At 50.3% G+C, this 15,496-nt stretch overlaps 3 protein-coding genes across 4 annotated transcripts; 2 read left to right on the forward strand and 1 right to left on the reverse strand.

Moving 5' to 3' along the window:
• The first annotated feature begins 29 nt into the window (after positions 1-29).
• On the forward strand, positions 30-1,852 carry LOC6594796 (glycine-rich RNA-binding protein 3, mitochondrial). Its single transcript, XM_002020441.2, has 6 exons — positions 30-35; positions 71-160; positions 230-524; positions 589-1,180; positions 1,244-1,468; positions 1,527-1,852. The coding sequence occupies exons 1-6, from the start codon at positions 30-32 to the stop codon at positions 1,579-1,581; spliced, it is 1,263 nt and encodes a 420-aa protein (XP_002020477.2). The 3' UTR covers positions 1,582-1,852.
• Positions 1,853-2,028: 176 nt separating this feature from the next.
• LOC6594795 (prostatic acid phosphatase) lies at positions 2,029-4,114 on the forward strand. The gene is made up of 4 exons (XM_002020440.2): positions 2,029-2,098; positions 2,212-2,431; positions 2,530-2,628; positions 2,689-4,114. The coding sequence occupies exons 2-4, from the start codon at positions 2,249-2,251 to the stop codon at positions 3,745-3,747; spliced, it is 1,341 nt and encodes a 446-aa protein (XP_002020476.1). The 5' UTR covers positions 2,029-2,098; positions 2,212-2,248; the 3' UTR covers positions 3,748-4,114.
• A 126-nt stretch (positions 4,115-4,240) lies between these two features.
• On the reverse strand, positions 4,241-10,899 carry LOC6594794 (protein artichoke). 2 transcript variants are annotated; one of them, XM_026992567.1, is made up of 7 exons: positions 10,554-10,899; positions 9,082-9,226; positions 8,711-8,870; positions 8,282-8,645; positions 7,933-8,222; positions 7,728-7,874; positions 4,241-7,669 (listed from the first exon to the last, which is right to left on the reverse strand). In XM_026992567.1, the coding sequence occupies exons 2-7, from the start codon at positions 9,219-9,221 to the stop codon at positions 4,541-4,543; spliced, it is 4,230 nt and encodes a 1,409-aa protein (XP_026848368.1). In that variant the 5' UTR covers positions 9,222-9,226; positions 10,554-10,899; the 3' UTR covers positions 4,241-4,540. The 2 variants fall into 2 exon arrangements, with proteins under 2 accessions (XP_026848368.1, XP_002020475.1); XM_002020439.2 differs by lacking the exon at positions 10,554-10,899 and adding an exon at positions 10,046-10,069.
• Positions 10,900-15,496: the final 4,597 nt, after the last annotated feature.

Here is a 15,496-nt window from a genome sequence, read left to right on the forward strand (position 1 = left end):
GCTGATAGTCGACTATCGCCCACATCGATATGTTGGTTTTTGCTCGTTCGATAACACTGGGATTCTCTAGAATTTACAAGATGCCCATCTCTATATTAATAAAAGAAAAACGCGAAAACACATAGAGAAAAGAAAAGAAAATAAATACATACATATGTCTGTACGTAAGAGCTGAAGATGTGGTCAGAATCGGTAAATTATAAAAAAGGTTGTTTTATCCACACTGCAGACTGCGAAAGTCTTCGTTGGCAGCCTGCCGTCTGGCTGCAAACCGGACGAGCTCAGACGCCTCTTTTCAAACTATGGAGCTGTCGTTGAGGCAGATGTTATGAATCGATGTGGATTCGTACATTTAGAGACTTCCGACATGGCCGATGCAGCCATAGCGGCCCTCAATGGAACACTGTTCAAAGGAGTTTCAATTGTGGTTGAAGCAGGCAGGCCAAAAGAAAGAAGCAGAAATGGAGCCGGCAGTCGTGTCCCGCCAAGTGTCGGTGGTGGCTCGGGACGCAGATCCTTGGACGGTAAGCATCCCAGTCGTACCGATGTATGTATATTATTTTCAAATTTAAAGTATCTTTCGCACAGGTCAAGGAGCTGCATCCAACAACAGGCGCGATGGTGGTGGGAGCGGAGGTGGTAGATATGGCAATGAAGGTGGATTCAACTCGAATGGCAATCAGTTTGGGCCCATAAGGAATGAGACAAATTTTAGACAGCAGCGGAATGCACCATACAGCAAGGGACCACCATCCCAGCAGACTTCGAACGAGTCCTCTCAAGGATATAGGAACAAATTCAGTGTGGGAAGCAATGGAGGGGCTAGTAGCGGTGGTAGAAACGGTGATGGTGGTCGCTTTGGCAGCAACCGGTTTCAACACAGGGATAATAGTGACGGGCCGGGATCTAGCAATGCCAATAGAGGAGCTCCCCAAGGGCCCCTTGGCCCCAGGAGGAACATCAAAAATAGTCCGTCTAGTAACAATGACTTTCTTGCTGGAAGCTCTAGCTTTAACAATCCGAGGGGGGGCACAGGTGTGGGTCCAGCGCATAGTGTAAGGCAAGATCGTCGTGGTTTCGCCTTGCCAGTGGAGCAACAGCAAATGACCTTCGGTGTACAGCAAAATCGCTTTCGCAATGGCAGCAGCACTGGCAATCGCAATAGTTCAGGAGTGAACGGGTAGGCCTGCAAGGAGTCAAAAGCGTCCCCTTAACTATGTTTTTAATTATATTTTACTCCAAGTGCTGATCCGCAAGGTAGACGTGGGAACTACAATGACCGCGGTGGATTTAACGCTAGACGTGGTGCAGCCAACAATGAGCACAATAGACCACAGCGTCAAGGAGGCGCCTCCAACAAGCCCGGAGGAGCAGATCGACACGATCACAGTGCATATCAAACAGAGTTTCCTCCGCTGGGAGGAAGGCAAGAAGGCGGCCGTGGGGGAGGGACAGTGCATCGAAACCGGTTGGTATGGCCATCATAATTAAATATTTCGTACTACATGGTGTATTCGCATCTACAGCTTCAACGGTCCCAGACCTGGACCAAATAACATGGGCGGAAATAGAAGATTTTGAAGAGCTACAAAGTAATTAATACCGTTTGCAACCCATAGGCAACTCAAATGAATATTGTAATAGCCAAATTTTGTTTTCCATTGTCTCGTGCGCCTTCACCCGAATTACCCTTATTTAATTTAAGTTTCCTTTTTTCATTCACCCTGATGCAGTACTTTTAAGGCCACATCAACAGTATATGTATTTGTTATCTGTAGCTAAGATTGTTACAATATTTACTGCAATACTTAAATAATCATATAAATTATGTGCAACTAGATACGACGAGTCAATCCATACAATCACAAATACCAATTACTCTTGTTTTGAATTTGAACAGACGGCAGGGTTGTCAGGTTCTTCTTTTTTCGTAAACGCTTATCGTTATCGGTATCAACTTCCGTAAAGTTGCACTGGGTCTTAAAAAGAAAAAAGAAAACAAAGAAATATCGAAATGTCGATTGCCTATACATCAATTAGTTGCAGGAGTATTTAAAACAAAACACAAGTTCCGAAAGCTGGTAGCACTGCGGTTGAGGTGAGCCCCCGCCCCGATTGTGTCCAACAGCCAAAACCGCCATCATCTGTTGGCTTAAATCGTAACCTCCATTCTATATGCACATATGTATGTATGTATATACTTTCCTGCAGTTGGAGTCGGACGCTTCTGACAAGCTTAGCATTGAAAATGTGGAATCAAATTCAACCTGTCTGCTGTGCCAAGGCCTTGCTTGTGATCGGCGTGATATGTGTGCTCTCATTTGGCATAGGAAATGCCGTCCACATCCCAGCATATGGTAGCAGCGAAGGTGCGACGCGGCCACCCGACCAGTTGGCCACGCTGCCAGGCCAGTTAAAGTTTGCGCATGTGGTAAGTCTTATCGTGGGGTTGTTGGTGTTGCAATTCTGTTTTGTTTTATCATATTTATCCTATTTGATTCGCTTGAAAATCAAACGTATGCAACGTAGATATTTCGACACGGAGACCGAACGCCAGTGGACCCATATCCGACGGATCCCTGGAATAACATAAAGTTTTGGCCCACTGGTTGGGGCCAGTTAACCAATGTGAGTGTAGCCTCAAGGCCGAAAAACATGAAAATAATGTTGATGTTTTCTGTATTTCAGCGGGGAAAGGAACAGCACTACGAGCTGGGCAAATGGCTGCGAAATCGATACCAATCATTGTTGAGCTCCAGATATACGAACGAGGACATCTTTGTTCAGTCCACTGACGTAGATCGTGCCTTGATGAGTGCGCAATCAGCTCTTTCTGGACTGTACGAGCCTCAAGGCAATGATATATGGAATCCCCGCATAGATTGGCAGCCTATACCTGTGCACACCATTCCCGAGAAGGACGATTCCATACTGGCCATGAAGGCGTCATGTCCAGCCTACGATTATGAGTTGGCCACGCTGGAGGCCTCATCAGAGTTCCACGCTCTGAACGAACGATACCGCGAGCTTTTCTTCTACTTGAGTCAAAATAGCGGACGCCTCGTCAAGTCCTTTATAGAGGCTCAGTACTTGAATAACACGTTGTTTATTGAGAAACTTTACAACATGACACTGCCCGTGTGGACGGAAAAGGTCTATGGCAGAGCGGACCTCACCTACGTGTCAAATTTTGCCTTCTCAATTGGCACGTACACGCGCAGTCTGGCGAGATTAAAGGCGGGCCCCTTGCTAAAGGATATCTTCGAGCGGTTTGACAAAAAATTCAACAGTCAATTGACGCCTGATCGTTCGGTGTGGATCTACAGTGCCCATGACACAACGATTGCCAATATTTTGAATTCCCTGAAACTATTTGAGTTGCACAGTCCCCCGTACGCCGCATGCATTATGCTGGAGATGCGCGTGGATGATAGCAACACTCCGTTGGTGTCTGTGTTCTATAAGAACACCACTGCGGAGCCTCTGCCCCTGGACATACCCGGCTGTGGCTTGTCTTGCCCACTGAAAACTCTAGTCAATCTCTACCAAGACGTTCTTCCAAAGAACTGGGAGAGTGAATGCAAGCGTTCAACCATGATGATGACCTATGAGGAGGCGAACTTGGGTGCGGCGACAGCTATACTCATATTCATCATTACCGTTCTTCTGTGCGCCAGTTATGGCCTGATGATCTACTACCGTCGCCGTAATTACCGTCTGTATACATCGTACTCCCCAATGGCATAACGACCCGAATCGAAGAATGCATGTTATTGTTTATCTCGGATTTAAAGGAGCGTTTCCTACTGCTCTCTTACCAATCCAATGTTTTTTCTGGTTCTCAAATCGTGTTGCTACTCAGTTATAATGTGCATTTAAACACAAAATTAGTCGATCATTAACTTTTTGTATTAAGGATTAAGGAATAACTGCTAGCTGATGGCTGATGGTTGATGCTATTGTTGTTATTTCGTGGAATAGTAGATGGAAAATGGAAAAAAAGACAAAGACTGTGAAATGGCGATCTTGAAGTTGCATACATATATATATATATATACATATACCTATACATACTTACAAATTTATACACATGTACATTTTTATAAAAGAAGTTATCTCTTGAATAAGAGATATTTACTGTATTATAAACCACGCTCAAAAACAAACTGAAGTCTGCTTTTATTTGTGAACAAAACAGACGCGTTCCTCCGATTCAGAAGAGAAGAAAAGCTGCACTCTGTTCATTATACTACAATTTGTTTATTACGCCTCGCATTTGCCTGCGATTTGCCTGCGCTTAATTATGGTATGGTACGAGTATAGTATGGTTAAATATAGATACGATACAGTTAGGGTTACAGTTAGAATGTAGCATTAAGTCTATGTACAACGAAGGCTGAGAATGTAGAACCTGTTTTTGGGGCAGCCACTGCGATGCGGCTGACTGACTAACTGAGACTGAAATAGATGTAGATATAGATGGAGATGGGGATGTGTGACTGGACTGTCTGTGGGGAAAGAAGTCAATTAAGAGTCAAGTTTATCTGTAGGCCTTGTCATCCGAGTATATGATATAGGGCTGGTGTTGATGTTGGTGCTGATGCTGCGTCAGGCTTTCTGCCCCATCGGCATTCCCAGGGACTCCCCCTCCCCCTCCCGCACCCGCTCCACTGAAGTATGACATGCGGGACATGGTTGAGTAGGCGGCGGCTGCAGCAGCCGCCTGTTGCTGCTGCTGTTGCTGTTGCTGCTGCTGCTGCTGCTGGCGCTGAGTCAGATTCTGTGTGGACTGGTGAATGGAGGCCGCTTTGTGGGGCAGAGTGGCGTAGCTGGCCTGGTACGGCGGAACCGCGTAGAGAGCGGCACCAGCTGCATTCTTGTAGTTGTAGGCCGCGTTGTGGGCACCCATGTGCATGCCGGACGGAATGCCGATCATGGCCGTGCTCTGCTGGTACTCGGCGTTGCTCATGCGCAGCCGAATGATGCATATGATGATGATCAGGATGGCTATGAAAGCCACCACGCCACCGACGATGCCAATGATAAGCGTGTCGTCGTTGCTGATGATCGGCGACTGGGCCTTCATCAGCGGAGCCTTCGTCTTGATCTTCTTCAGGCTGGGCGGCTGGGTGGGCTCCAGGCTCCATATGATCAGGGGTTCCTCGGTCGTGGAGCTGCTCCGGGTCACCAGCTGGCTGGACGACTTGTGCAGAGGTGGCACTGTGATGGTGGGTCGGAATGTGGAGGAAGTCATGCGGCGGGCGTCGCAGGTCAGTTCATCGTCGCCCACTTCGATGAGCTTTCGGTTGGCGAGGAAGGCCGGCGCCTGGCAGGTCACATCGGGCATCCCCGAGTTGGGCAGCCAGCGCCGCAGAGCCCGGGCGTTGCAGTCGCACACGATGGGATTGCTGGCCAGACCCTGCAGCTGCAGACTGGCACGGCGATCCTCCAGAGCATTGAGGAACTGCGGCACCAGGACCGTAATCTGGGAGCCCTCAACGTTCAGGTTGAGCTGCGAGGAGCGCGGCACGGGGAAGAGCAGCGCCGGCGGCAGGGCACTGAGAGAGGTGTTCACCAGTTTGATCATCAGCTCGCTGCTCTTGAGGCCTGCCAGGGTGCCCGAGGATATGGACTTCAGACGCTCCCCGCGAATGCCGAGGCTGCTCAGGCGCGGATGCTTCAGGGGCTGGATCTGCTCGCTGCCTATGCTCGAGTCCTTCACCTCGATGTCCAGCGTCTCCAGGCCGGGCAGCAGCTCGAGGATGCCCTGCAGGTCGAGGTAGCCCAAGAGGGGCAGATCGTACGCCTCCAGATGGACCAGGTTCGGCAGCTGCTTGAAGGCGTTCTTCTCGATTCTGCTGCACTGCGGCAGGTGGCTCAGACGCAGCGATCGCAGCATCTCCAGCTGCCCAAAGTTGGCCTGCGAAATTATCTCAAAGCTGTTGTTGGACACGTCCAGCTCCTGGAGCACTTGCAGCTGAGGCCAGGCCTGCGAGAGCTCGTCCAGGGTCTGCAGCTGGTTGCCGGAAAGATCCAATGTCTCCAGCAGTGTGACTCGCTGGAACACATCCGGCTTCACGTGGCGCAGCTTGTTGTGCGAGAGGTTCAGGAACTGCAGGAAGGGAGTCTCCAGCAGCTCCAACTGCTCGATCCCTGTTCCGGCCAGACTCAGCTCGCGGACTGTCTTCGGCTCGTTGAGGACGTTGTGCACGGCCTGGACTGAGAGTGGGTTGAACGAGAGGTCGATGCGCTTGATGTTCACCATGATGCTGTCGTCCCCTGGCAGCTCCTTGATCCGATTGTGGCTCAGGTCGACCGAGGATACAAAGAAGAACTGCCGCTGCAGAGCATTGAGGGGAGCGTACTCGAAGCGGTTGTGGGCCAGGTTAATGTTTTCGAGCATCTGCAGCTTGGTGCGCTCAAAGACGCCGTCGGACAGCTCCGACAGGCGGTTGCCCTCGAGGTTGAGCTGCTCCAGACGCACCAGGCCCTCGAAGGTGCGCTCGCCGATGCGATCCAGGCTGTTGTAGGCCAGATCCAGGACCTGCAGCTGCGTGGAGTTGTGGAAGGCCATCTCGCTGACCATGTCCAGCTGGTTGTGGGCCACCAGCAGGACACGTAGACGCGGCAGACGGGCAAAGTCGAGCTCCTCGATCGTCTTCAGCTGGTTGTGCGACAGATCAATCTGCTCCAAGTACTGCAGCGAAGAGATCAGCTCCGCGGGGAAGAACGAGAACTTGTTGTGGGCCGCCCGGATCTCCCGCAGCCGGGGATGAATGCGGAAGGAAGAGGGGAACAGGTAGCTCAGCTGGTTGTTCGATATGTCCAGCTCTTCGATGCCGGTGCCCGTGTTGAAGTACTCGCCCTTGAAGGCCGACAGCTGGTTCCCCTGCAGATTCAGTCTCTTCAGCTTCATCACATTCACGAAGGCCCCCGTGCGGATGGACTCGATGCGGTTGTTGGACAGATCAATCGAGCTGATGTTCCACAGGTTCACGAAAGTCCCGTCCTGCAGCTCCTGCAGCTGATTGTCGTTGATGTGGATGTGCTTGAGGTCCTGCAGTCCAGCCAGCAGGTCGCCGCTCAACTGGCGGATGTTGCAGCGACTCAGATCGATGACCTGCAGGCGAGCGAGCGGCTTGAACAGAGCTCCCGTGAGGGCGGCCAAGTGGTTGCCGCTTATGTTCAGGGACTGCAGATTCTCCAGCTCGTCAAAAATGCTGATCGGTATTTCTGTCAGACTGTTTCCACTCAGGTCGAGGGATCGCAGCTCTGGCAGCTCCCAGGGCGTCCCTCCGAGGCCCGTGAGCCGATTCTGCGACAGCTTCAGGGCCATCAGTGTGCCCTCCAGTCCAGCAAATGTGTCCGCATTGACGACCGCCAGGGAGTTGCCTGCGAGGTCCAGGGTGTGCAGGCTGCTGAACATCTGGAAGCTGCCGGGGGGCAGTTCCCGAATGACGTTCCTCGAAAGCGACAGGCTGGTGATGTCGCCCGCCTGAAGAGACCCCAAGATCTCCGCCGAGAGGGCGGCCACTCGATTGAAGTCCAGCTGGAGAGACGTGAGCTGGGGCAGGCGCCCCAGAGCGCTGCCCGGCACCAGTAGAATGTTGTTGTCCTTGATGATGAGGGTCTGGAGGCTCTCCAACCCCTCCAGGGCATCATCTTCAATCTGTAATGGGAATATGTGCTCAACAAGTGTCCATCTCCAACTCCGAAGAGTGCCCTACCGTTCTCAGGGAATTCAAGCTGAGATCCAGATACTTGAGAGCGTTCATGTCCTTGAAGGTACCAGGTGTAAGGCTGGTTATGCTGTTGCGGCTCATGTCCAAGGTCTCCAAGGTCCTCACCACCTGCATGTGGGTGTAGTCCAGTTGCTACGTGCGTGGAAGCCAGTCAGATGGTGTGGGTGGGACGGGAATCGTGTTAGCTTACCTGAAGCATGTTTGAGGAGACATTCAGGAACTTCAGGCCGGGTACTGCTGCCAGGGCCACGGTGGGAAACTGGCCGAAAAAGTTCTCGGACAGATCCAGCTTCTGCAGGGTCTGCAGCTTTTCAAAGACGTCGCTGTTCAGGTGGGTGATCCGGTTGCCTGCCAGCTTGATTTCCCGTATCCGCTGCAGGCCCTTGAAGGCCAGACTGTCGATGCTGCGAAGGATGTTGTGGCGCAGATCAATGATCTCCAGCTGCCGTTGGGCGTTGAAGGAGTCCGGCAGCAGCGCCCCTAAAGAGTAACCGTTAGTATAGAGTCCAGAGAGGATCTGCAACATATCCGTCTATTACCAATCAAATTCTGACGCAGGGACAGGTGACGCAGGCCACTGGGACCGTTCAGGGAGTTTGTGGGCACCGCCGTGAGGCTGTTGCGATCCACATAGAACTCCTTTAGGTCCGAACAGCCCTTCAGGAGACCCTCCTCGATCAGTTTGATCTTGTTGCCCGACAAGTCCAAGATCCTCAGGTTCTTCAGCACGTGCAACTCGGCCGTGGAGAAAATGGGATTGAGGTTGTCGCCCAGCAAATTGTTGGCCAGCCGCAGCTCGTTCAGGGAATCCTTGAGGCCATCAAAGGCCTTTTCGGGTATACGCCTGATCAGGTTGTTGGACAGATCCAGCTCCTCGATGGTCAACTTCAGCTGGCCAAATGCCTGTGAGAGATACGAGAGATACTCGTAATGTAAGAGTGCAACGTACTCCCAAGGCGCTTCCTTACCTGGGCTGGCAGAACCTGTTGGCCGCTGTAGCGTTGCGTATATGCCACAATGGGGGCTCCGTACGGCAGCTGTGGGGCATCGCCATGGAAGACAACGCGATCGCAGTCCATGGCCACGGCTCCGAGCTGCCCGGTCGCTGCAAACGGCACTACATTGCACCTGTAATTGTCGCCAGTCGATGGTCGATGGACGATGGTCGATGGTCGGTGGTGATTAACAACAAACAAAGCCAGCGCGAATCAGCGACAGCTCGCAGCAATTTACTGATATTAAAATAATACGCGGTTTCCACAAACGGAAACTGACTGTCGCTGTCGTTGATTTCGCTATGGCTACGGCTACGGCTACGGGCATGGCTATTGCTACTCACCTGCATGGCAGACGCAGGGCGGGACTGAGCTCCGGACATGGCCGCCAGGCCTCGCTGCGGTGGGTCAAGTGGGAGAGACAACAAAGCAGCAAGAGGAGGAGCCGCCGCCCCTCGTTTGGCAGCTGTTTCCACGTTTTCATTTCGGCTGCAATTGGAATTGAAATTGGAATTGAATTGAAGAGAGTGAAACTTGTTTCTGCTTGAGATCTGATCTGTTGGCCAGCAGCAGCCACGCTCACACGACGATCGTATTTGGTCATTTCCTCTTTTATCCGAAAGCTAGAACATTTGATTTGCATACTGCGAGGGTTTTGGAACACACAGAAAACACTGAGAACAGAGGGAACATGACGAACGTGGAGCCAAGGTCCAATCGAACGAAAGAATGCTAACATATAATCATAAAAGCTAATACCAGTCAGATACGGCCGCTGGCAGCGACATTTTTGGGGCATTTTTTGGCTCGGTGTAGAACCTTGAGACTGTCGTATCTGGAAACTGGCAGATATCTGTAATTGTTAGCATAATAATTGGCCACTCAATGGCCTATCTATTACTGGATTACTCGCATCCCCAATATGGCATCTACTTCTACTCGAGAAGCACTTTGTGAAGGCAGCGCATGCGCACGTCTTCGTCTTCGTCTTTGTCTTTGCCATGGTCTGGGTCTTCTTCTGTGGCTGGGGCTGTGGATTCTTCTTGTCTCCTTCTTGGTGTATCTTTCTCTTTATTCTAGATATCGCAGCTCTGGCAGTCCCGTTGCTTGAGAATGAGGGGGGATGGGACTAACACTCGAAGTCGCACTCGCACTCGCGCTCGCGCTCGTAATCGTACGGTGGAGTGGATATTGTTGCGGGGCTCTGGTGTTGGCATGTCTCTGGCGCACTGACACTAAAAAAGCTTTTACGTATTTCTATTTGATTTGCATTATTCGTGGTGGTTCGGCGTTATTTGTGCTATTTACTCTGTGGTCCATGGGCAGTCGAGAAAGGCATTTTGGTCTGTGGTCTGTGCTGCGCCCAGTGTTTGCCCAGAGATCACAGAGATACACATATGTACCTATGCATACACGTATGCCTGTATGTAAATCTTAATGTATGTAAATTTATATTGTCCATAAAACGAACTGCGCGGAATTTCAAAATCTCCCCCCAAAAATGCCTTTATTTTTCACTTGTCTTGCATACGCGATGCGATTTATGCGATACGATGCGATGCGATGCGATTCGATTCGATATCGAAGACAGCTTCAAGGTCTTGTTGCTACATTGGGGACAGAGGACTGGGGATCGAATGGGATCCACTTCTTGTTTCACACACACACACACACACACAAACACGTTATACGTATAAACGATCCAACGTTTTTGATGGGAAATATGTTAATCACACATCTATCTCTCGGGGTTTTTTCCCTCTTCTTGTAACCTGTTTCTTCATATTTTGATTTACACTTTTGACTCTTGGCTTACATTTTCTTTTTGTTTGGCTGCTGCTGCTGGTAAAATTGCACTTCTGCTGGGAAACTTTTGGGGCTGCTTGAATCTTTTGTTTGTAGCTCGGATTGCACAAGTCTCCGGATTCTCCGCGGCACAAGCCTTGTTTACATTTGTTTTTGGCCAGTTCCCTTTTGTTATTTTGTTATACACAAAAAGAAAGCGCTAACGCGGGCCAGAATGTTTTCCCAGAGCAGGGAGATGGAAAAGCGTTACACCACAGAGACACACACTCCGGTACACACTGGCACTGGCACTGCCTCTGCCTCTGGCTCTGGCACTCACACGAGAATGGAGAACGGAGAATGCAGACAAACAACTAAACTTTTAGGTGCTGCTGGGAGGGAGGGCAATAATTAAGCCCGAGCTGCCACCACAGCGCCACAGCACAACCGCAAGTACTCGTAGCTCGTAGCTCGTACTCGCACTCGAACTAGCACTCGTACTCGCACTCGCACTCGCACTCGTTCCCGTAGATCGGTACAAGCTCCGTCTCTGCGCATGCGCAGCGGCGGTTACAGTTTCGCAGCTTATTGCGTTCTCCGCTGCCGGTCAGCGGTCGGAATCGGAATCGGCTTGGATCGCGGCTGGGATTTCTAGTACTTCCGCTCTCTGGTGTCTGGTCTCTGGTCTCTGGTCTCTGATCTAGGTGGTCCTCTCCATTTGAGCGCCGCAACACAACTGAAGCTGGCCAAAAGCCTAGCTGGGCTTTGCATCGGCTGCTGCTGCTGCCTGCTGCCTGCTGGAGGAGAAACTGGTTTGGAGCTAAAAGGTACTAAAAACCATGGCCAAAACGGGCAAAGACTGGCACGTCGCGGAGATGCAGAGAGATGCTCTCTCAGAGACAGCAGCATTCGTGAATGAGTTTACATTGTCTGGGACTTTTGTTCGGGTAAAAGTTTTCGCTTTGCTGTTCTTCGCAGAAAGTTGTGCTGACTGCTCTCGGTGGCCCTTGTCTACCTGTTTCTGTTTCTGTTTCTTTTGATCGCCTGAGCTGATTGGCAAGTGCGCCAATTCAAGCTAATGGGGTTAAGCCTTCAGCAATAATGCCGTACAGATTGGACAACAAACAAAGTTACTTTCCTTGTCGTAAATTGTTTGGCCTGGCAACTAATTACCCGCCCAGAGAAGGAGCCACAGAGAGAGAGAAATGAAAAGAGATGGATGAATGATCGGATCATTACTGAGGTTGTTCACACCACCAGAGACCGCAGAGAGGTCTACCACTGACAGGTACTACCACTACGCGTACTCTGCTACCACTACTCGTGCTTTGTGCACAAGTACAAGCCACTAAGCGTGCGTTATGTTAGTATGTGGCCATAATTTGTATGCTTAGGCATGCATGTTAACATTAACATCTCTGTGGGCCGCAATTTCTTTTCTTTTTGCACTTTTTGCCTGCAAAATACTTTCCATTTTCATCAGCCAGCAAGTGCTCCACAAATGGCAGGCAGAGCCACAGGCACAGCCACAGCACATAACATAATAATGAAAACAGAAATAGTACAAGTGCGAGTACGAGTACGAGTACGGGTAGAGGTACGGGTACGGGCACGGGTATGAGATACTCTCCGCCCTGACGTGACGCATGCCATGCGATGCCATGCCATGTCTAACCATATAAATCAAATCGTTCAGCTGATAAATTATGTCTTAGGCTCAACACTTGACTGGCTCCGGGAGGCTGCTTCTCAGCTGGCAGCCTCTTCTCAGCGAAGATTGTCTGCAGGTTTCCCCTGGTCGCCACAGCAGCAGCGTCGCCCTTGGCCCCTCGGCTACCATCTGCACAAATGCAAATTATGATAAATGAATCAGCCACCGACAGAGGAGCCAATTTGCTGCTCAAATCCGAGCTTAAGCCCGTACTGTATGGGTATGTAATCTTGGACGATTATCAAATGGGCCCGTGTGTAATTGGTCCTCCATTCATTCAACGTCTACAACTATCGGCAAGACAGACGCGGAAGTGGCCTGTCAATAGACATACTAGTGCGTGTGTGTGTGGGTATGTTCTTTTCAATTCCAATAAGGATTAATGTCCTTGTATACAGGCCATAAATTATTGTTTAGATCCGACACACGGACACACCCGTGCAGGGATAGGGCATTGAATGACCCACTGGGGAGAGGGGTACGACACTCGTATGTTAAGTGAGTGAGAGCTTTATTGGCGCAGCCAAACCTAATCAATTATACAAAACGCCTCCTCCACAGACCAGGACGAAACGGAATAGAATGTCAACATAATAAGGCGAGCAGCACCGAAGACCGTCTACCGTCTATCGTCCCTCTGTGGCGGTTCCGTTTTATTGGGGAGTGTGGTCGAGGGACTGTTCGACGGGGTCCCAGCTCGTTCATCACGCAGAGAGGGGCAGCTCGGGGCAGTTCGGGGCACACATATAGTATGTACATAAGACAGCCGCCTGGGCCCTTTTACGGATTTTTACTTTGATAAATTATTTAAACGTGTGCAACTTGTGGCGTTGGTTGCTGTCGCTGTTGTAGCCACTCATATTTACTGCCATACTTTCTTGTTGGCTCGGTGTCCCCCAAAAGCGGACAGGATACTCGTGGACATTCAATCAAATTAGACGCCAAGTGACAGCAAACACAATCATGGCCCGTTGGCCATGGGCCAGCTCTGGCCTATTGATTGAGTCTGCCTCCTATCTCGGTCTTTGCTGAGCCGTAAAGCAATCGAATGAGCTTACATTTAACCAGAAACGAGTACGACATTCGCTTTAATTCGAGTGTTTATCTTGCGCGATGCCAAACAGCACGCTTCGTGGCGTTCGCCGGGCTTAAATTTATTTCGGGAATGAAATTTGTGTATCTTTCAAACGAACGCCATTAGGCAGGCACTCGGGGATCGTTTTGTGCCCCAAAAGAGATGCTATGCAAATATTTATAATGTAAAATATTTATTCTGGCAACGATTTTATTGTGGGTGTTCTTGTTCGCACGATTCTGCTCATAACAGAAATTAAATTCAATTCAAATCGATTCGATTCCATATTCAAATTGCCGTCCTCCTATCCGTTTCCATTTCCAGTCCGTATCCATTTCCACATACAAGCTCCCCGCCCAATGCCACTGCCACTGCCACTTGATTTCTCACCTGCAAATCCCAAAGATAGCTCCTCGTCCAGGGCTATTTTTGTACGCACCCACCTTTGGCCCTGGGGCCAAGTGACTTTACGGCCGAGTTGTTTTAGCCAATGTTATGGCAGTAGCAGGCTTTGGCCTAGAGCCTGGACGCTGCTTGCCACATCAAGTATACGCACCCGTGGTCGGGGCAGGCCTTTGAGCTGTTGAAAAACCAAGAGACGGAGAGAGGGAGAAGCACACACACACACACACATACACGAGTGCCCGTGGAAAGGATAAGAGGATATAAGGCTGTTGCGGAAAAACGCAAGCGGCAGGCAGCAGCAGCAGAAGCAGCAGCAGAAGCAGTTAACGTTAAACGAGTCAGAGATTTCAAGCAATCAAGTGTGTTAATTGCACCATAATTGGTCAGACAGGCAGTCAATAGCAGCAGCAGGCAGGAGGCAGCAGTTGCAGGCAGCAACAATCCTAGCAACGGCAGGAGGGGCAGCAGGGGGGTTGGGATGCACGGTTGCGTGATTAATTCAGGTGCCTTCTTGACAGGTGCATCCACAAACACACAGACACACAAACACACAAAGACACTCCTGTGTGCACCCCTGCCACTGCACATTCTCAGGTGTCATTCAGCGTGTTGCAAAGCCAAATGCCACCCACATCTGCCCTTCCATTTGTGGCGCCTTAAATCGAATTAAAGCCGGCATTAAATTAGGGCTCCGGCAATCAGTGAAATGGCTCTTCTGCCCAAAAGCCGTCTCAAGAGGGGAATGTGGCTGGCTGGCAAATATTTAAGCCAATTTAGCTACAAGTTGGCCTTAATCACATTTATCTTTTTTTGGCCCCCACCCTGCCCCCCCTCCGTGCCTGCTCTTTTGACGTGTTCCAGCGAGTACACCTGCCCTGGAAGAGATCGCCTCAAAATAAATAAATTAAAAAGCGAAAATCCGTTGAAATAACAACAACAAACAACGACAGACGCACAGACAGACGGACAGACCCTGAAAAAGGGTCCTCCCATGCCTGATTAAAGGTGAGGGGCAGACTGGCGGAGGGGGCAAAGGAAAACTCAGGAAATTTACAAGTCGTGGTGTGCCTTCGCAACAGTCAATTAAAACTTTTTTGTGCCGCTCGAACATTGCTCGACAAAAAAGCAAAAGCAAACGCAAACCGCAAACAAAGACGAAATTAGTGGAAAATGGGAAGCGCACCCATCCATCCATTCAGCCATCCATCCATCGTGCCATCCATCGTGCCGTCCTGCCGTCCTGCCATCCTGCCATAGTATACTCTAGTCCTGGGGCACTTTTATCCCTTTGGCTGCTGGCATTCGCTTGAGTTGAGTGATTTGATTTGAGGTCCAGGCCCAGTCTAGGCCCAGGACTCTGTGTGCGCGCGCCTATGAATGCGTAAAATGTAAAACTTTTCGCACGCGTATTTTATTCAATTTAAATGCAATTAAATCGTTTAATTTCAAAGCAACACAAAGCACACAAGCCGAACAGTGGAAAGTTGAGCCCCTGCCCAGCGTATTGGGGATTGTAGGAGTGTTCCCAAGGACACCGGCAGGGGCCGTGGTCGTGGGGGGCTGTCAAACTAGCACACACCCATGTCATACATCAAGCGGTACATCAAGCCCCCCCACACACGTCGGGGGCTTACATAACATATTAGGAATTCGTTTCTGGGTCTACTCAGATTTCAGTGCAATTTAAATTTTAGCTTTGCCATTGGATATCCATTGCCATTGCTGCCCTCTCCAGCCCTTGCGGTGGTGCTGTTTGCGCACACAAATAATTGAAATATTATAT

This window comes from Drosophila persimilis, unplaced genomic scaffold (genome assembly GCF_003286085.1).
Source record: "Drosophila persimilis strain 14011-0111.01,24,50 unplaced genomic scaffold, DperRS2 tig00000000-arrow-pilon, whole genome shotgun sequence".
Classification (NCBI taxonomy): domain Eukaryota; kingdom Metazoa; phylum Arthropoda; class Insecta; order Diptera; family Drosophilidae; genus Drosophila; species Drosophila persimilis.

Excerpts from the sequence above, each read along its gene's own strand:
- LOC6594795 (XM_002020440.2), top strand. The coding sequence starts at position 2,249 with ATGTGGAATCAAATTCAACCTGTCTGCTGTGCCAAGGCCTTGCTTGTG. Across the intron at positions 2,432-2,529 it reads AGTTAAAGTTTGCGCATGTG|ATATTTCGACACGGAGACCG; the intron begins GTAAGTCTTATC and ends TATGCAACGTAG. Across the intron at positions 2,629-2,688 it reads GTTGGGGCCAGTTAACCAAT|CGGGGAAAGGAACAGCACTA; the intron begins GTGAGTGTAGCC and ends TCTGTATTTCAG.
- LOC6594796 (XM_002020441.2), top strand. Across the intron at positions 161-229 it reads ATAAATACATACATATGTCT|ACTGCGAAAGTCTTCGTTGG; the intron begins GTACGTAAGAGC and ends TCCACACTGCAG. Across the intron at positions 1,181-1,243 it reads AATAGTTCAGGAGTGAACGG|TGCTGATCCGCAAGGTAGAC; the intron begins GTAGGCCTGCAA and ends TTTTACTCCAAG.
- LOC6594794 (XM_026992567.1), bottom strand. The coding sequence starts at position 9,221 with ATGAAAACGTGGAAACAGCTGCCAAACGAGGGGCGGCGGCTCCTCCTC. Across the intron at positions 8,871-9,081 it reads GCCCTGCGTCTGCCATGCAG|GTGCAATGTAGTGCCGTTTG; the intron begins GTGAGTAGCAAT and ends CGACAATTACAG. Across the intron at positions 7,670-7,727 it reads GCTTGAATTCCCTGAGAACG|ATTGAAGATGATGCCCTGGA; the intron begins GTAGGGCACTCT and ends TTCCCATTACAG.